Genomic DNA, 20,973 nt, shown 5'->3' on the forward strand with positions numbered 1-20,973 from the left:
TGTGGCACAGCAGGTTAAAGCCCTCGCCTGTAGCACTGGGATCCCATATGGACACTGGTTCGAGTCCTGGCTGCTCTACTTCCAATCCAACTCCCTGCTAATGCACCTGGGAAAGCAGTGGAGGATGGGCCAAGAACTTGGGCCCCTGCACCCATGTGGGAGACCTGGAGGAAGCTCCTGGCTCCTGGCTTTGGATCAGCTCAGCTCTGGCCATTGCAGCCATTTGGGGGAGTGAACCAGTGTATGAAAGACCTCTCTATATAATTCTTTCACATAAATTTAAAAAGATGTCAGTTTTATACTTGAAACCTTGTTTGAGTCTGGCTGGTATGAATACATACAACTTCCAGGGGTCATGTGGCTGGTGTATGTTGCTGTCACCACCTTGGGACTCATGGGGTGAGGGACACAGTTACCTTTACAGTGGTGAGAGCCAAGAGAAGGAAGAGGGAAGAGATGAGGAACTGGGAATGGTGTTAGGTTTACTTGATCTGAAAGGAAATGGTAGACGGTGCAAGGGTCAGCTTTTAACCAGCTGTGTGGACTGATACAAAGCACAGGTTCTCTCCTCAGAATCTGCATGTTCAGAGATGCTGTTCTTGTTTTATGTTGCTGCTGTTTTCAGGAAGGGGGACTGCAGGAAATGCCACTTTCTTTCTCCGATATGACTTCAACAAATACATTTGTCTTGTGACTTCTCTACTTGGAGATGAAGTAAGCTAATGCCAGAAGAGGCTGCGTTCTGTGCTCGTTCTCGGCAACCTGTGGTAGCATCTGTGTTTCAGTGGTTGGAATGCTGTCTTGGTACCCATCCTCATGAGAACTTTATTCTAACAGCTTTATTGAGGTATCATTCACATATTCTACCATTTATCCATCTAAAGTATGTAATTCAGTGGCTTTTAGGTTTTTATATCCATTACCATATCAATTTTAGATCATTTTTGTTATCCCCTAAGAGAAACTGTACCCACTTAGTCTAACTCCTCTCATTATTTCTCTCTCCCAGCCATAGGTAATAACTAATTAGATCATCACTCATCTATTTTCTGTCTCTATAGATCTGCATATTCTGGACATATAAGTGGGATTATATAGTTTGAGGTCCTTCATTACTGGCTTTTTCCCCTTAGGATAATATGTGTTGGTGTCATTTCTATTATAGCATGTATTTGTTCTTCCTTACTTTTTATAGGCACATAATATTCCACTGTATGGATAGACCACAATCTATCCACTCATCAGTTGATGGGCATTTATATTGTCTCCTCTTTTTGTTATTTTGAATAATGCTGCTGTGAAATTTATGTGAGCATATGTTTTTGGTTCTCTTGGTGAGTCCTATGGTAACATTGTGCTTCATTTTACAGTCCCAGCAGTAGTGTATGAAGGTTCCAATTTCTTCACATCCTCACCAACACTTGTTATTTGTCTTTTTTTTCAAGTGATTTATTTATTTGAAATCCAGAGTGATAGAGACAGAGATCTTCCATCCCCTGATTAACTCCTCAAATACCTGTAACAGCCAGGGCTGCACTAGGCCAAAGCCTCAGAGAAAATTTTCTCTGAGGAATTGTCTTCTTTCATGGTCTTAGATCATTTTACTTAGCTCTTTACTAGCACACACATTTCACTCAGCTTGCACGTAGATATTCATATATATTGGGTGATTGAAATCATGCAAGGATCTCATAAATAATCACTGGAGGGGGTCCTGTTACTTGCCAGAGACAAAGTGAATTTTCTCTTACTAAGAGATACCATGACCTGGAACCCAGGAAATGGTGTATTTGGGCAAAAACGTGTTGCATGTCCTAGAGGCCATTGGGTCATCTGTATCCAGGTTGTAATAGGACTTTTGATGTCAGGCCACTGGGTTGTGTATCTGTAAGACTCTTCAGGAACTTGGCAAATCTCATAAGATTATTTTACTCATCGTAGCCAACATCGATGCCCACTGTGTGTCGTGAACTTGGAACCAGATGTGGGATGGGTTTTTCTTCTGCTCTGGTGGGTAATAGAAAGGTGGAAGCCCAGAGTGGGGATGAATTTGGTGGCAAATTAATAGATACAAGATTTGTGGATTTTACTCACCCCGGTTAGGGCATTGGAGAAGCCATAGCTCTCAACTCTGTTCCCTAGACGCTTGTGAGTCCTGCTGCTTTCTCTCTCACAGACATGGGCAACTGTGGACTAGTAGTAGTTTGCTCTTCAAATAGTTCATTGTTTTAAAAAATGTATTTACTTATCTGAAAGGCAAAGTGATGGGTGGTAGGGGGAGAGAGCCTCCATCCTCTGGTTCACTCCCCAAAATGCTGCAATCACCAGGTCTGAGCCAGGCTAAAGCCAGAAGCCACAAACTTCATCTGGTTGCAAAGGGCCCTAGCACTTGAGCCGTCATCCACTGCCTTCCCACATGCATTAGCAGGGAGCTGGATTGGAAGTGGAGTAGCCAGGATGCTGGCCCTCTTCTAATAGTTGGTTTTAGGAAACTGGATATGCTTTACCTAGGGATTTTCTCAACTTCTTATTTTCTTGGATTCTCTTGCCCTTCAAAGTTAGTATTTCTCACCATTTTTTCTTTTTTAAAAATATTTACTTATTTTAAAGGCAGTGTTACAGAGAGGCGAAGGCAGAGAGACAGAGAGAGAGGTCTTCCGTCCAGTGGTTCACTCCCCAATGGCCGCAACGGCTGGAGTTGTACCAATCTGAATCCAGAAGCCAGGAGCTTCTTCCGGGGTTTCCCATGTGGGTGCAGGGGCCCAAGAACTCGGGCCATCTTCTACTGCTTCCCCAGGGGATGCAGTCATCCCATATGGGCAATGGTTTGAATCCTGTCTGCTCCACTTATGATCCAGCTCCCTGCTAATGGCCTCAAAAAAGCAATGGAGGGTAACCCAAATATTTGAGCCCCTTCACCCATGTGGGAGACTTGAAAGAAGCTCCTGGTTCCAGGCAGGTGCCACGGCTCACTTGGCTAATCCTCCGCCTGCGGCGCTGGCACCCCGGGTTCTAGTGCTGGTTGGGGCACCAGATTCTGTCCCGATTGCTCCTCTTCCAGTCCAGCTCTCTGCTGTGGCCAGGGAAGGCAGTGGAGAATGGCCCAAGTGCTTAGGCCCTGCACCCACATGGGAGACCAGGAGGAAGCACCTGGCTCCTGACTTCAGATCAGTGGCCATCTGGGGGTGAACCAATGGAAAAAGGAAGACCTCTCTCTCTGTCTCTCTCTCACTGTCTAACTCTGCCTGTCAAAAAAAAAAAAAAAAAAAAAAAAGAAGCTCCTGGTTCCAGACTAACCCAGCTCTGGCCATTGTGGCCATCTGGGGAGTGAACCAGTGAATGGAAGACTTTCTCTCTCTCTCTCTCTCTCTCTCTCTCTCTCTCTCTCCATGAATTCTGCCTATCTTAAAAAAAAAAAAAAAAAAAAAAAAAAAAAAAAGCCAGAACTCAATCTTTGTGAGTGTCAGGGACTCAGGTACTTGAGCCATCACCTGCTGCCTCCTGGGCCGTGCATTAGCAGGAAGCTGGATGGGAAGCAGAGTAGCCAGGCACTCTGATACAGGTGCAGACATCCCAGTCTGAGCTTAAACTGCTGTTCCACACCACCTGCCCCTTCTCTTCATCACTTTTTAATGGAACTTAGATTTAATTTATCTTGCCTTCTTATACAACTTATTTAAGGTACCGACATTAATCGTGTTCTGAAACATCTGTTTGATTAAAAAAAAGCCACTATAACATAAGGTAATTTCCTTTAAAACGTTAGCAGTCTCATTTTAATCTCTCATTTCTTAAAGGGAGGACAGTTACATATTTTCTTATTCTGTGGCAAAGGAATGAATTCCTTCTTTCCTTCCACTCTTACCCCCTTCTTTCTTTCTTTTCTTTATTTCTTCATTCTTCTGTTGAGTTCATCACTGTTAATATTTGGAATCATAGGGCTGGCACTGTGGTGCAGTGGGTTAAAGCCAGGGCCTGAAATGCTGGCATCCCCTATGGACACCAGTTTGAGTCCTGGCTGCTCCACTTCCAGTCCATCTCCTTGCTGATGCACCTGGGAAAGCAGTGGATGATGGCTCAAATTCTTGGGCCCCTGCACCCACGTGGGAGACCCAGAAGCAGCTCCTGGCTTCCAATAGGCTCAGCTCTGGCCATTGTGGCCATTTGGGGAGTGAACCAGTGGATCGAAGATTCTCTCTCTCTCTCTCTCTCTCTCTCTCTACCTCTCTCTACCTCTGTCTCTGTCTCTACCTCTCTACCTCTCTGTCTCTGTCTCTACCTCTCTCTGTAACTTTCAAAAATACATAAAAATAAAAATCTTTAAAAAAATTGGAATCACTTTTCTCCAGCAGCCACGATCTCCCTTTCTCCCATGTAATCCTCTTACCTCCTGCTCCTGGTGTCTCCATACAGCCATATGTGTCCCTGGCTCAGCAGATGGCACCACCTAGTCCCAGCAACAGCACCCCCAACAGTAGCAGCGGGAGCAGTGGAAACGACCAGCTGAGCAAAACCAACCTCTACATCCGAGGACTGCAGCCAGGCACTACTGACCAGGACCTCGTCAAGCTGTGCCAGCCGTAAGTCGTGGAACGGGGAGTGGGCTTCCAGGGACAGGATGGAGTTGGCTTGCTTGCCGGCTACTCTTACCCTGGAGTGCAATATTGTTTTACTTTTAACCCATATTCACAAGGTTTCTCAGCACCTCTCCTTAAAAAACAAAATTCTGCCCACTACTAATAAATATCTTCTATGTTTCCCTAAGGGGAGCCAAGGTGGGGCTCACCCTTGGGGCCCACTGTCCAACTTTGTTTACAGCATCTCTTCTGAACTTTTAGCCTTAATGCAAAGACTGCTGACCTTGCGCCTTCAAGGGAAATGTTCAGTATCTGTGGGTAATGATTAGAAGGCAGTGAGAGCTGGCAGGGGGCAGAAGAAAGTGGGGCTGGTCAGTTATACACCTTGAAGGGTTTCTGCTGCCAGGGATAGTCCCAGTGAGTCAAAGGAGACCTCAGGTTAGTGGGTAAAGAAGGTGGAGAAGGAGGCTGTCACTCGGCATCTCCCTGTGAGGTCTCACCGTGGAGCTGCCTTCGAAGGCAGACACGGCTACCCTGGGGTTAGCCCAGGTAGGAACCTGGGAAGGGGCAAGAGCACAGAGATGCTCAGCTCAGTCCCACCTGGCAGAAAAGCGTGTGTTTCACATAATATGTTTGGGAAAATGTTAGAAGAAGACGAATGAGATTGAGACAGACTAATGGGAGGACAGAAAGAACTGAGTCTGGGGACATGAACCATAGAAAGAGGTAACAATTAGAACTGAATTTACCATCTTTCTAAATGAAAAAAAAATTTTAATTTGTTTTTATTTGAAAGGCAGAGAGATAGAGCCAGACTAACAGGGATATTCCATCCACTGGTTCACTCCTCATATGGCCTGCAACACGCAGGGATGAAACAGGCTGAAGCCAGAAGCCCAGAACTCGGTCTGAGTCTACAGCAGGGGTGGCAGGGACCCGGGTGCTGGAACCAAGGCCAGCTGTGGGGGACCAGTATCCTATATAGGAACCTATAATGGTTCAAGTCCTGGCTGCTCTGCTTCCAGTTAAATTTCCTACTAATGTACCTGGGAAAACAGAGAAGATGGCCCAAGTACTTCGACCCCTCCCCATGTGGGAGACCAGGATGGAGTTCCTGACTCCTGTCTTTGGCCTTACCCAGCCCCAGCTGGTATAGCAGTTGGGAAATGAACCAGCAAATGGAAGATTTCTCTCTCTGTTACTCTGCCTTTCAAATAAATATTGTAAAAAGTAAAGTACTGGATCCATCACGTACTGCCTCCCAAGGTGTTGCATTAGCAGGAAGCTGGAATTGGAAGCAGAGCCAGCACTTGAAGCCAGGCACTGTTATGGGATGTGGGCATGTTAAGCAGTGTCTTTACCTGCTATGCTAAACTCCTGTCCCCAGTACAGGAAGTTTTCACAAAGAGAATCCCCTCTTGTAATTATCCTTTGTGTCCCAGATCAAGAAACAGAACATTAGCAGCTCTACAAAAGTCTCCCTCACAATTAAAACACCCATCCCTCAGATATTCACTAGTTGGCTTCTAAATAATAGGTTGGTGTTGCCTGTTTGAACTTCATATAAATATGATCATAAGGTATATATAACCTTCTATGTCTGGCTGCTTTTGCTAAATGTTGTTTGTGAGATTCATTGCATGTTGCAAAACTTTTTCTTTTAAAGAAAAAAAATTTTTACATTTTATTTGAAAAGCAGAGAGAAACAAAGATCTTCTATCCACTGGTTCACTCCTCAAATGCCTGCAACAGCCTGAGCTGGGCCAGGCTGAAACCAGAAGCCAGGAACTCCAAGTCTCCCACATGGGTGACAGGAACCCAAGTACTTGAGCCATCATCTGCTGTCTCCCAGGGTATACAATAGCAAGAAACTGGACTGGAAGCAGAGTAGCCAGGACTCAAACCAGAAACTCCAATACGGGATATAGATATGCCCACTTAGTGACTTACCTACTGCACAACATCCCCACCCCACAAAATGTTATTATTGCTGTATACATTTCCATCACAGCAATATAACAATTACTCATTCTACTGTTGGACATTTGGGTTGTTTCCATTTGTGACTTATGAATATAAATAGTACTGCCATGAACCTACTGTCATCTTTTTCTTTTTTTTTTTTTTTTTAAAGATTTATTTACTTGAAAGTCAGTTACACACAGAGAGAAGGAGAGGCAGAGAGAGAGAGGTCTTCCATCTGCTGGTTCACTCCCCAGTTGGCCTCAATGACTGGAGCTGCGCTGATCCAAAGCCAGGAGCCAGGAGCTTCTTCTGGGGCTCCCATGCGGGTGCAGGGGCCCAAGGCCTTGGGCCATCTTCCATTGCTTTCCCAGGCCATAGCAGAGAGCTGGGTTGGAAGTGGAGCAGCCAAGACTCAAACTGGTGCCCATATGGGATGCCAGCACTGCAGGCAGCGGCTTTACCCACTATGCCACAGCGCTGGCCCCACCTACTGTCATCTTGTAGTCATGTGTGTACACACTAGGTATTACATAGGAGTAAAATTGCTGAGTCATTGGATAGACATCTGCTCGGCTTTTACAGATACTACTAACTAATTTTATGCAATGGTTAAGCTAATTCAAACTCCTGTGGCACTATGGGTATATTCTAGCTGTTCTAGATCCTGGAGAACCTTTTACTCCAAAATGTTGTAGTAGCAGAGATCTTCTAGAAAATCCTTTACAAGGTTTTCTGAGGTAGTTTTTTGCTCATGCAGATCATATGGAGTTTTGCCAGTACCAGGTCATGCAACTCTGTATCTAAGGGCTAGGTGTAGCTATAAAGCTGGCTCGCTCTTTCTCTTAGCTTACTTTGCTGGGAAAGTATTTAGGTGGAACTCTAGGGACTTGATCTAAGACTAGTCATTTTTAGGGGTGCTGAGATTGGACAAATGTGTTGGCTGTGAGAGAGCAGTATCTTATCAATGTAGGTCCTTGATTTCTGTACTCTTTTTTTTTAATTATTTATTTGAAAGTGAGAGAAGGAGAAACAGAGATCTTCCGTCCACTAGTTCACTCCCCAAATGGCCACAACAGGAGCCAGGAGCTTCTTCTGGGTCTCCCACGTGGATGCAAGGGCCCAAGCACTTGGGTCGTCCTCTGCTGCCTTTCCCAGGCCATCAGCAGGGAGCTGGGTTGGAAGTGGAGCAGCCGGGACTCCAACTAGTGTCACATGGGATGCCAGTGGCTTCACAGGTGGTGGCTTTTACTTAGTAAGCCACAAAACCGGCCCCTTCCATACTCTGTTGTACTAAACAATACGTGCTACAAAAATCCTCTCCCATCACAAGTGAGAGAAGAAACTCAATTCAGCTTCACTGTACTTTGAGGCTTTTACTTTGCCTTTCCCAGTAGTTGCCTCATCATTTGCTGTGTCTAAAGGGATGAGAGTAGTCAGGATCAGCACGTAGGATGGAAGTAAGCAGCCCAAAAGGGGACTGTGGAGAAGCCAGAGGGAGGCAGGGGTGGGAATTGGTGCCAGGAGAGCTCGGGGGAGGAGAAAGGGAGGCTGAAAAGAGCAGGTGGGTGGAGCCCTAGTGGATGCAGGGAGCAGGCTTAGTAAGCCTTTCTAGGAAGGGTGTTTCTCATGTGCAGAAGGACTTCCTGCCTTTGTCCCAGTTGTCTCTTCCTGGCTTGCACGAGAAGTAAATGTTGCTGGATCCTAAACTCTGGTGGGCTGGAAAGAGAGGCTTGGAGTCTGGGACTGGAACTCCTGGTTCTCTTGGAGGGCCTCCTTTTTCCAAGGAGGAAGCAGCAGTGACCCAGCTGTTGCCAGCTGCAGTGGAAATTCTGAGCTCAGAGTCTCAGGCTGCTAGACCACAGCCAGCTCCACCCTGGGGCCTTGACAGGGAGAGCAAGAGCATGTGTGTCCTCTGGCCTACAGTCAGGCTCCTCCTAGTCCCACCCCTTGCTGAAATTTGGGAAAGAATCCAAGTATGCAGCCCAGAGGGCTAGGATTGACACATCCATCTCCACCCCACCTCCCACCCCTACTTCTAATGTGTTCTTTGCCCAGCCTCCAGGGCATTGCTTGGCTTATTCTGTCTAATCTTTTGGGTCACAGAAGCTCCACTAAAAAAGTCAGGGAGAGGCCGCCAAGGAGTAAAAACAAATAAATCAATCATTGTAAGTTCTTTAGGGATGAGAGGAGAGGTGGAAAAAAAAAAGTGCTTGTTTTGGGTGCTGGGCTCCAGTGCAGTGCCTGCCAACTGTTTTCGGTTAGCTCTTGTGCTGCTGATCCGTTGGTGATTTCTTTTCTGTCTCTTTAATATTTTTGTCCTCCTAGAGTGGCATGTGCAGGCTTTTTTCTAGGAACACCTCCAGTGTAATTCCTGGTCTGTGATACCCCACTTTTCAAGATTTTGGAGTCCCACATGACTCTGCTGCCAATGTAGACTTCAAAAAATTGAAAAACATGACTCTCATATGAATATAGAATGAGCACATGTCAAGGATTTACTTAACTCATTAAGGAGGGAATCGCAGGCTGGTAAAGTGGATTCAGAGGGAATTTGTGGAGCTCAGTATTTATAACACTGAAGAAAGACTGTTGGAATAAGATTGTGAGGTTAGGAGCCGGCACTGTGGCGTAGTGGGCTGAGCCTCTACCTGCAGTGCCAGTATCCCATATGGCCTCCGGTTCTAGCCTAGGCTACTCCTCTTCTGATCCCGCTCTCTGCTGTTGCCTGGGAAAGAAGGTGGCCCAAGTGCAAGTGCTTGGGCCCCTGCACCCGCGGGAGAGACCCAGAGGAAGTGCCTAGCTTCAGAGCAGCGCCAGTTCCAGCCGTTGCTGCCATCTGGGGAGTGGACCAGCGGGTGGAAGACCTCATTCTCTGTTTCTCCGTCTCTCTGTCTATAACTCTATGTCTCAAATAAAAATCTAAAAAAAGAAAAAGAAAAACAAACCTGAACTTTATAAAAAGAAAAAAAAATTGTGAAGTTAGATATAAAAGTAGTCTGTATCCTTTGGAATAATAAAACCAGTAACCTCTGGGTTATCGTTTGTGCTGGAAAGGCTTTATTTGCATTTTTACTGGACAAAAGTCTGCAAGTTAACCTATCTTTACAAATCTGGGCCCTAATAAGCAGTAAATAATCCAGCCAAGAAACAGCCTCCTAGATAATGAAATATTCCTAGGGCCCTCATAGCAGATAGAGCCGCCGCCTGCACTTGCCAGCTTCCCATATGGGTGCCAATTCGAGTCCTGGCTGTTCCACGTCCAATCTAGCTCTCTGCTGTGACATAGGAAAGCAGTAGAAGATGGCCCAAGTCCTTGGGCCCCTGAACACGCACGGGAGACCCAGATGAGGCTCCTGGCTCCTGGCTTTGGATTGGCCCAGCTCCTGCCATTGTGGCCATGTGGGGAGTAAACCAGTGGGTGGAAGACCAACCTCTCTCTATTTCTGCCTCTCTGTAACTCAGCCTTTCAAATAAATAAATCTTTAAAAAAATTTCCTACGGCCAGCGCTGTGGCTCACTTGGTTAATCTTCTGCCTGTGGTGCTGGCATCCCATATGGGCACTGAGTTCTAGTCCCAGTTGCTCCTCTTCCAGTCCAGCTCTCTGCTGTGGCCCAGGAAGGCAGTGGAGGATGGCCCAAGTGCTTGGGCACTGCACCCCATGGGAGACTAGGAGGAAGCACCTGGCTCCTGGCTTCGGATTGGCGTAGCTCCGGCTGTAGCGGCCATTTTGGGGATGAGCCAACAGAAGGAAGACCTTTCTCTCTGTCTCTCTCTCTCTCACTAACTGTCAAATAAAAAAAAAATTTTTTTTTTTGACAGGCAGAGTGGACAGTGAGACAGAGACAGAGAGAAAGGTCTTCCCTTGCCGTTGGTTCACCCTCCAATGGCCACCGCAGCCGTTGTACTGCGGCTGGCGCACCGTGCTGATCTGATGGCAGAAGCCAGGTACTTATCCTGGTCTCCCATGGGGTGCAGGGCCCAAGGACTTGGGCCATCCTCCACTGCACTCCCTGGCCATAGCAGAGAGCTGGCCTGGAAGAGGGGCAACCAGGACAGAATCCGGTGCCCCGACTGGGACTAGAACCCGGTGTGCCGGCGCTACAAGGTGGAGGATTAGCCTAGTGAGCTGTGGCGCCGGCCTTGTCAAATAATTTTTTTTTTTTTTTTTGACAGGCAGAGTGGATAGTGAGAGAGACAGAGAGAAAGGTCTTCCTTTTGCCGTTGGTTCATCCTCCAATGGCCGCCATGGCTGGCGCGCTGCGGCGGGTGCACCACGCTGATCCGAAGGCAGGAGTCAGGTGCTTATACTGGTCTCCCATGGGGTGCAGGGCCCAAACACTTGGGCCATCCTCCACTGCCTTCCCGGGCCACAGCAGAGAGCTGGCCTGGAAGAGGGGCAACCGGGACAGAATCCGGCGCCCTGACCAGGACTAGAACCCGGTGTGCCGGTGCCGCTAGGTGGAGGATTAGCCTATTGAGCCATGGCGCCGGCCCTTGTCAAATAAATTTTTTAAAGAATTCCTGAAAAGGGCCTTTTAGAGAATGTTCCAGAGTGACATTTTGAACGAATGTCCAGGGGACGGTGCTGTGGTGTAGAAGGTTAAGCCTCCTCCTGCAGCACCAGCATCCCATATGGGCACCATTCAAGTCCAGCTGTTCCACTTCCGATCCAGTTCCCTACTAATGTGCCTGGGAAAGTAGTAGAAGATGACCCACGTGCTTGGGTCCTTGTACCCACAAAGGAGACCCAGAAGAAGCTCTTGGCTTCAGCTTGGTCCCAGGCGTTGTGGCCATTTGGGAAATGAACCAGCAGGTGGAAAATCTTGCCCTCTTGGTCTCTCTCCCTCTGTCTCTCTGCCTTTCAAATAAAGAAATTTTTTTAAGTCTATGCAGTTTTCCTGCCTTTTGCCTTATCGTCAAGTTTTAGATGATCTTTTCTCATCTCTTCTTTTCTTTTGTTTCACTTGAGAAGCAGAGAAAGGGAGACAGACTCACCCCTCCCCATATGCTTGTTCACTCCCCAGATGCCTGCAACTTCCGTGACTGAGCCAGGAATGCAGTCACGTCTCCCATGAGGTTGGGAGGAATCCAGTTATTTGAGCCATCACCCTACCTCCCAGGGTACGCATTAGCAAGAAGCTGGAGTCAGGAGCCAAAGCTGGCACTGAACCCAGGCACTCTGCTGTGGGACACAGGTATCCTAACTGCTGGCTAAGCTAAACACTCACCCCAAGATAGCTTTCTGAATGCTTACCCCTGGTCCTGTTTCCTCTCTCTCTTAACACACTCAAATATTGACAATGAGAAATTGAAGTCTTAGAATAAGGCAGAAGAGAGAACTATTTGCAATAAAGTTGAAGTCCAGTAAATATAACAACAATAACAACAGTTAAGATTTTATAAGTGCTTACCATATAGTATGTATTAATGCTTTATATTCATTAACTCATTTCATAGTCTCAACAATCTTATCTCCATTTCATAGACAATAAAACTGAGACACAGAAAGTTTAAATATCTTATTCAAAATCACACATAACCAACTTCCTGCTAACATGCCTGGGAAAATTCCAGATGATGGCCAAAAGTGCTTGGGTTCCTGCCATCCACATGGGAGACCTGGCTGGAGTTTCTGGCTCCTAGCTTTGACCTGGCCCAGCCATTGCGACCATTTGAGAAGATTCTCATTCTCTCTTAATCCTTGTTTCTCTCTCTCTCCATATATATATGGAGAGAGATTCTATATATATACACACACTTCTGTGTGTCTTCTTTTCAAATAAATAGATCTTTAAAAAGAATCACATAGCTAGAAAGTGGCAGAACCAGGATTTGAACCAAAGCAGTTGGGCTCAGGTGACCTTCACCTAGGGGTCAGTAGAAGGATGGGGGGAGAGGTCTGCTGTTTTCCATGGTAGGAATGGTATCTGTGCAGGGAAGATCAGTAATACCAAAAGTTGTTGCTGGAGCTCTGCCCTCCCCTCTGCTGTGTGGACATTGCCAAGCTTCTTTCCCAAAAGGACTCTCTCTAACGTGTCTGAGTCTTGGGGAAGAGGAGAGAACAGTGTTGGTGTTATAAGGACTGCAGTCACGTATTTCCTTATAGGCCCCTTTAGGGAATAGGTTTCCACTAAGGCTACTGTTTGTTGTTCATTTCCTTTTTGTTTTTATTAAGATTTGAGTAGGAAAAGTATCATGACGCGGACCAAGAAAGGGCCTAGATTCATCCAGCTGTCTCGATCCCTGTCCCCAGAGTATCACTTTGCATTCTCCTCTACCTTAGATATGGCAAGATTGTCTCCACTAAGGCCATACTGGACAAGACCACAAACAAGTGCAAAGGTGAGAAAGTCACTCTCCTGCCGGTGGAGGCGGCAGTGAGGGACCGTCCCCTGCTTCTGCCCTTCACCCCTGAGTCCTGAGCATGTGGTGCCAGGGAGGAGCCTGTGATTTTCAGGCTTCAACATCAGTAGATGTTTAGATTCCTTGGAGCCCAGATAGCTAGAGCTGAACCGGGGTCGTGTCCCTGAGGTGTCCCCTGAACCTCGTGCACAGGGGTCATCGGTGGTGGCTTTGCTGGGGGAGGGGATGACTTGGCGGATCTCCTCTGAGGATGAGTAGTTCCCTGGGTTTTGAGCAGCTCTTGGTGGTGCTGGAAAAACGCAGGAGGAGAAAGGGCCGTAGGTTGGGGTGGGAGGGGCTTCTCCAGCAGGTGTCTGTCTGCCCTGCATGCCGGCATTTCTGGGGTGTGTCTAGAAAAGAGGGAAGGGGGTTCTTTTTGAGGTGTGGGGATGGGCTGTAGGTTACTTGAAGAGCCTAGTTCCTGATGCCTCATACTTCTCCAGGTGGGGGGAGAAGGGCAGGGTCCACAGGGACCTCATTACCCCTGGCATCGTTAGCCACAAACAGATAAGGTCTCTGGTTTTGAGGTATGGATAAGCACCCGAAAACTCTTCATCTCTCTCTCTCCCTCCCACTTCTGCTTCATGGATCATAACTCTGCCTCTGTCTCCTGAAAGGCCTGGGCTTCCTGCCCCTCTCACCTCCCATCTCCCAGTGATGCTGTTTCCCTGTTCCAGGCTATGGCTTTGTGGATTTTGACAGCCCCTCGGCTGCCCAGAAGGCTGTCACGGCCCTGAGAGCCAGTGGCGTGCAGGCACAGATGGCAAAGGTAAGGTGTGGTCCCCACAGCTGTTTCCCCAAAGGGTTGTGGTGGGCACCAAGGTTCTGGTTCCCTGGCTTCTGGAGTGCTTATGAACCGTGAAGGTGATGTGATGGGCCGGTGCTGCCGGCTCTGCTTTCTGACTACATCTGGCCAGAGGCCCTGAGCACCCGGGCTGCAGGAGGAAGAATGCACTCCAAGTCCTTCGTATCAGGTGAAGTTGGCAAGCAGAAAGGCCGGGCCCTGCTGGGGCTCCTGCCACCGCCCTGGCCCCACCCTGACCCCACTTGCCTCCGGGAGCCTGGCAGTTTCGCAACGTTCTCTGAAGAAGCCAGTTGTGCAACTCCGAAGTGCAGAACAATGTTCTCCACCTCCGGATCCTGTCCCTGTCCAGCAGGGTGGTGGTTTGGGGAGGGGCGGGAAGCACAACAAGAGAGGAAGCTGTCCCTGCTCGGCTCTGGCTTGTCATCTGATCACTGGACACGGAGAGCTTTTCTATCACTTCTCCTATGTGGAGTCGAGCCCTGCCTGGCTGTCTGAGGCAGGCGTGAACACGCTGTGCTTCTGCCTTTGCTGAAATGGTTAAAGGAAAAGGAAATCCTGAAAGGAGAGACAGATGGGGTGTTAAGATTGCTGGGGACCCACTGTCAAGGGCAGAGGGATGACTGAATTTTTTTTAAGATCTTATTTATTTGAAAGGCAAAGTGATGCAGAAGAAGAAACGGATCTTCCATCTGCTTGTTCACTCCCCAAATGGCTGCCATGGTGGAGACTGGTCCAGGCCGAAGCCAGGAGCCTGGAACTTGGTCTGGGTCTCCCGTGTGGGTCGCAGGGGCCCAAACACTACAGCCATCATCATCTGCCTCCTGGGAACATTAGCAGGGAGCTGGATCAGAAGTGGAGCAGCTGGGACTTGAAGTGGTGCTCAAGGGATACCAGCATCACAGACAGTGGCTTAACCTGCCATGCCACCGTGCCGGCCCAACAAATGATTCAAAGTACAGCTGTCAGGAGATTGCCGCTTTGTGTGTCCTACCTGCCTGGAGGTGCTCTCCCACCTCTTTCTGGAGGAGAGCCCTCTGACAAAAGCTCAAAAGTTTAGGGGTGTTCACTGTGGTACTGCTTGGGATAGCCACAGCCTGTATCAGCGTGCCAGTTCAAGTCCTGGCTCCTTCCTTCCCATTCAGCTTCCTGCTAATGCACCTGGGAGACAGCAGATGATAGCTCAGGTACTTGGACTCCTGCTACCCATGTGGAAGACCCAGATGAGGCTCCTGGCTTCAGCCTGGCCCAGCTCTGGCAGTTGCAGCCATTTGGGGAATGAACCAGCAGATGCAAGATCTCTGTCTTTCTCCCTTTCTCTCTCACCCTGCCTTTTGCAGGGGTGCGAGGAGAGGGGAGTGGGGTGGGAGACTCTGAAGTTTAGGAGGCTTCAAGGTTCCTAGGAGATTAGAGCTTTCTGAGCTCTGTGGTGACCCAGTGAACTACACATCTGGCCCTGTCTGGCCCCTTCCCCTCTTCCTGCTTTCCCTCTCAGGGAATGAGCAGGCATTCCTGTTCAGAGAATTCTGCCTCGGCCGGCCGGAAGAGGGGGAGGGGGATTACTCAAAACAATCCAGCCATGGAGCAAGGCAGTCCCAGGGAATCAGCCTCTGGAGCAGGCTGTTGGGGGAGGGTGGCTGCTCTGCCTCTTCCTTAAAGAGCCCAGCACCGCTGATGACTTACAGTGCGCTTGGATGATATTGGAAATATTAAATATGCTGTTTTCCTCCTGGACAATATCCAACCCATGGTAGTGCAACTGGGTGTTACAAAGTCAGGATTCCCTTGGTTTCTGCAGAACTCTTCCTACTGTCTCTTTACTGAAATGTTATTTGGTGGACGAGGGTTAAGGGTGAGGCAGGGGTAAGACATGAGCCTCATTTCCTCACCTTTATTTCTATTTCTATAGCAACAGGAGCAGGACCCCACCAATTTATACATCTCAAACCTGCCACTGTCCATGGATGAGCAGGAGCTGGAGGGGATGCTGAAGCCCTTCGGCCAGGTCATCTCTACCCGGATCCTGCGAGACACCAGCGGGACCAGCAGAGGGGTCGGCTTTGCAAGGTGAGGGGTGGCAACCACGGGAGATGACAAGGTTAATAAGAATGTCAGGATGTCACCAAAAATATCTCTGTCTCTCTCTTTCTCTCCTGACCTCTCTCTGTCTGTCTCTCTCTTACGCTCTCATTCTCCCTCTTTTCCTTCTTTGCCCCTTCACTCCAGTCTGTCAGGTTTCCTGCAATAAACTCTTTCCCTTAAAAAAAAAAATCTCTGCCTCCTCAAACTATTGGTCAAAAATACTTGAATAAATCAAAAGTTCATTTTATTATAAGTCACAAGACTCGAAAACCCATTAGTCCCCAGATCCTTATCTCTTCCCCACTGTTTCCTGCTCCTCTAGTCTGTGTTTCTTTGATCTAGACCTAACCAGAATAAAATAATTCTCTATATTAGTACAGCTTACTGAATATCTTGTTGGTATATTATCTTCGTTTCATCTTCACAACAAACAACCCAGTGAGCTAAATATTCTACATTTCATCTTTTTTTATTTTATTTTTTTTAGATTTTATTTATTTATTTGAGAGATAGAACTACAGTGAGAGGGAGAGACAGAGAAAGGTCTTCCTTCTGCTGGTTCACTCCTCAAATGGCCGCAACGGCCAGAGCTGTGCCAATCTGAAGCCAGGAGCCAGGAGCTTCTTCAGGTCTCCCATGTGGGTGCAGGGGCCCAAGCACTTGGGCCATCCTCTGCTGCTTTCCCAGGCCATAGCAGAGAGCTGGATTGGAAGAGGAGCAGCTGGGACCAGAACTGGTGCCCATATGGGATGCCAGTGCCACAAGCAGAGGACCAACACACTGTGCCATGGCACCAGCTCCTACATTTCATCTTGTCTGTGACAAGTGCTAGACTCAACACAGCAGTTCCCAGTTTTTCATCTGCACTGCCCAGACAGAAGAGTTGGATGGCAAGTGTGTGGTCATTGGCAGAGTGAAAGGGGGCGTGAGTATTGTGGAAGCCGTGGAGCACTTTGGGTCTGAGAATGACAAGGCCAGCTAGAAGATGACTATTGCCAACTGTGGGCCCCTCAGATCATCTGGTTTCTGTTTTATCTTAACCACCAGCTCAGGAGAGCACCCCTCCCTCCCATCTGCTCCTGATATCCTGCAGTTCTTTGGGTTTTCCATGGTTTCCTTACTCGGTTCCTCCAAGTCTGGCTGGGTTGCAGAGTTAAAGTCATGATCATGAAATAAAAACTAAAGAACATAAATAAATATTCTCCACTTTATAGATGAAGAAAGTGAATTTCCCAGAGTGAAGTGATTTGCCCAAGGTCTCCCAGGGACAGCGGGTACAGCATTGCCCTAATACTGCCGGCATCAAGATGAGCAGGCTGAAGCAGAAGCCTTGGTCTACCTTTGCGATCTGTTGGGAGACCGACATCTTAGAACCAGCTCTGCCACTAACTGGCCTGTGGTATCATACATGTGGGAACCTTTGTGGACCTGAGAAATGGACACTGACTTAGATAAGTGCTTCCTCTCAGGTGTTCCTGGGGCCGCAGAGTGCTCCAGGGCTCCCTCTGCTGGGCGCTGGTGTCACTGGTAGGGCGTCAGCCGCTTAAGAAAGTTTCTACTTTTATTTATCTTAAGGTTTTGTACAAAAAGAGGTTCTGTTTTGTTCATTTTTGAGTTTGAAAACTAGTGGACTAAGGTTCATTTTCGTTCCATAGTATCTTGTCTGGTTCCTGAGTGCTCCCTCACTGTTGCAGACCTTGGCAAAAAGCTCCTTTTTCCTAGTAGGCTCCATCTTAGTGACACCACCTGCTGGCATTCCCAGGAATAACCAAAGGGGACTTCCCGGGCTTGGGGCCTGTAAACTCTGCTCTCAGCCTCTTAAAGCACAGGTCCTCAGCCTCTCTCAATTCATGGGACCCTTAGTTGTCTTAATACCTTTTCTATCTAGAACAGAAGAAATGCTGAACAGTTCAATTTATTAAATAATCAAAATATCTAAGCAACTGTTTAAGTGTTCAGCATCTTCATAGCCACTTGAAAAAATTATACATATATTTAAAGAGGAAATGCTTCAACCTTAAGTAACTGCACTTCTAAAACAGATACACAACTTCTTAAACCTTGGTATCAGAATGGGCACTCATACCTCATTTCTCATTGCACAGTGGTTACCTTATAGTCCTTGGGCCGATGCCACCCACATAGGAGACCTAGAAGAAGGTCTTGGCTTCAACCTGGCCCAGCCTTGGCTATTGCAGCCATCTGGGGAGTGAACCAGCAGATGGAAGATCTTTCTTTTTTTCTTTCTTTTTTTAAAGATTTATTTATTTACTGGAAAGACAAAGTTATGCAGAGAAAGAGAGAGGTCTTCCATCCGCTGGTTCACTCCCCAGTGGCTGCAACTGCCGGAGCTGTGCCAGGCCGAAGCTGTGCCAGTCCGAAGCCAGGATTTCTTCTGGGTCTCCCACGTGGTGCAGCACCCCTGGGGCCGGCACTGTGGTGTATTGGGTAAAGCTGCCACCTGCAGTGCTGGCATCCCATATGGGCACCGGTAAAGTCCCGGCTGCTCCACTTCTGATCCAGCTCTCTGCTATGGCCTGGGAAAGCAGTAGAAGATGACCCAAATCCTTGGGCCCCTGCACCCACGTGGGAGACCCAGAAGAAGCTCCTGGCTTCTGATCGGCGCAGCTCCAGTCATTGCAGCCAATGGGGGAGTGAACCAGCAGATAGAACACCTCTCTCTCTCTCTCTCTCTGCCTCTGCCTCTGCCTCTGCCTCTCCTTCTCTCTCTGTGTAACTCTGACTTTCAAATAAATCTTAAAAAAAAAAAAAAAAAAAAGTACCCACATGGGATCCTGACATTGCACGGGGCAGCTTTAGCCACTATGCCACAGCATCGGCTGCAGTAGATCTTTCTCTGTCTCTCTTTGTCTGTCTCTCCCTCTCTGTAACTTGACTTTCAAATAGATAAGTAATTTTTTTCAAGATTCATATATTTATTTATTTAAAAGGAGGGATTGCACAGGGAGAGGGAGATTCAGAGAGGGGTCTTCCATCTACTCGTTACTCCTAAGATGGCCGCAACAGACTGGGGCTCTGGCAGGCTGAAACCAGGAGCCAGGAGCTTCTTCCAGATCTTCCAAGTGGGTGGTAGGGGTCTAAGCACTTGGACTATCTTCCATTACTCTTCCCATGTAACTGGGAGCTTGATCAGAAGTGGAGCAACTGGGACTCAGCTAGTGCCCATATGGGATTCTGGTGTTGCAGGCAGCAGCTCTACCCACCACAATACCATGCTGGCCCCTACATAAATCTTTAAGAAACAAAAATAAGGGGCCAGTGCTGTGGCATAGTGGGTAAAGCTGTTGTCTGCAGTGCTGACATCCCATATGGGTGCCGTTTCGAGTCCCAGCTGCTCCACTTCCATTCCAGCTCTCTGCTGTGGCCTGGGAAAGCAATAGAAGATGGCCCAAGTCCTTGGGCCCCTGCACCCACGTGGGAGACCTGGAAGAAGCTCCTGGCTTCTGACTTCGGATCAGCGCAGCTCTGGCTGATTCAGCCATTTGGGGAGTGAACCAGTAGATGGAAGATCTCTCTCTCTCTCTCCCTCTGCCTCTGCCTCTGCCTCTACGTAACTCTTTCAAATAAATAAATCTTTAAAAAAAATAAGTGAACTAATATTTGAGTTAGTAGTCCCTGTGATATGCAGATGTTGCTGGTTTTTTTTTTAGTTTATCACAATAACCCAGGATGCCTGAGATCTGTTACTTTGAAAGTTTTGAAAAACTGAAACCTCTTGCATGTTTCTGTATTATCTACAGATTTTCTTCGTGCATTTAGATTCTCACAAAATATAATTTTCAGCAACTTATAAACATTGCCATTTTAAATCAAAATGTTATAGCATTTAAAATACATCCAAATGAGGGGCCAGCACTTCGCCCTAGCTGGTAAAGCCGCGGCCTGCAGTACCAGCATCCCATATGGCCACTGGTTCGAGTCCCGGCTGCTTCTCTTCCAATCCAGCTCTCTGCCATGGCCTGGGAAAGCAGTAGAAGATGGCCCAAGTCCTTGGGCCCCTGCACCCATGTGGGAGACCCGGAGGAAGCTCCTGACTCTTGACTTCTGATTGATGCAGCTCCTGCCGTTGTAGCCAGCTGGGAGTGAGCCAGCGAATGGAAGACCTCTCGACCTCTCTGCCTTCTGCCTCTCTTTCTCTCTCTCTGTAACTCTGACTTTCAAATAAATAAATAAATCCAAGTGAGATCTAAAAATAGTAATTTGACATACAAAATCAAACTTTTAAGAAGGGGCAGGCAGCTCCATGCTTCCAGGCCTGCATGTTCCCTCCACGTGGCAGGCTTCTCTGCTGGGTATGAATCCAGATTTCCCCTTCTTTCTTGGATAGGGCCCTCACTCCCCTGTGCATTTCTCTCACTGAATAAAAAGCTTAAAAACTTAAATTACAAAAGGGGGGGCAGGCATTTGGCCCTAGCAGTTAAAACGCCTGTGTCTCGTGTTGGAGTATCTGGCTCCGAGGGCTTTCTCTGCTCCCAGTCCCAGCTTTCTGCTAATTCAGATCCCAGGATGCAGTGATGGTGGCTCAAGTGGTTTGGTTCCAGCCATCCATGTGGGAGGTCTGGGACTGAGTTTCCAGCTCCTGGCTTTGGCCTGTCCCTGCTATGGCTGTTACTGGTATTGGGGGAATGAACCAGTGAGTGAGAGATCTTTGTCTCTCTCTCTCTCTCAATCTCTCTCAATCTCCCTCCCTCCCTCCCTTTCTCCTTTCCTCCCTCTCTCTCTCTGCCTTTCAATCAATAATAAATAAATCAATAAATTAAATTAAATATTAAAATCAATAATAATAATAATAAATAAGGGCTATTTCTTTTTTAGTACTCGTAGTCTCATCACTCTTAGAGTGTTCCTTTTTTCTCCTCTAAAGTAAAACATGTCTTACAGTGGGAAGTCTTTTTATGGATCATCCTGTCATACTTCTATCCAACAAAAACATATGCATAAATTTAGAAGTTCCCCTGTTGCCCTTAGGACATGTGTAATAACTTAATCTGTGAGAGAATTATCTTTTTAAAAAAAGATTTACTTATTTGATTTTTTTTTTAATTTTTTATTTTATTTATTTTTTGACAGGCAGAGTGGACAGTGAGAGAGAGAGACAGAGAGAGAAAGGTCTTCCTTTGCCG

The 20,973-nt window shown here is 47.5% G+C and overlaps 1 protein-coding gene across 6 annotated transcripts in view; it reads left to right on the plus strand.

The window, feature by feature from the left end:
- The window catches only part of RBMS2 (RNA binding motif single stranded interacting protein 2), an 80,391-nt gene that overhangs the window by 48,564 nt on the left and 10,854 nt on the right, over window positions 1-20,973 (plus strand). For 5 of the 6 annotated variants that reach the window (XR_011380092.2, XR_516732.4, XM_008256679.4 and 2 more), the window contains exons 2-5: window positions 4,414-4,580; window positions 12,827-12,885; window positions 13,623-13,714; window positions 15,657-15,814. Coding sequence is in view for 4 of the 6 variants with exons in the window: in XM_002711082.6 (XP_002711128.1) it covers window positions 4,414-4,580; window positions 12,827-12,885; window positions 13,623-13,714; window positions 15,657-15,814 (476 nt within the window). In the remaining 2 variants the exon portion in view is untranslated. Of the gene's footprint in view, window positions 1-4,413; window positions 4,581-12,826; window positions 12,886-13,622; window positions 13,715-15,656; window positions 15,815-19,795; window positions 20,645-20,973 lie in introns of those variants that run through there. The other variant, XM_089308554.1, reaches the window with a different exon arrangement.

This window comes from Oryctolagus cuniculus, chromosome 11, assembly GCF_051225735.1.
Source record: "Oryctolagus cuniculus isolate XC-2025 breed Fujian yellow rabbit chromosome 11, ASM5122573v1, whole genome shotgun sequence".
Taxonomy (NCBI): domain Eukaryota; kingdom Metazoa; phylum Chordata; class Mammalia; order Lagomorpha; family Leporidae; genus Oryctolagus; species Oryctolagus cuniculus.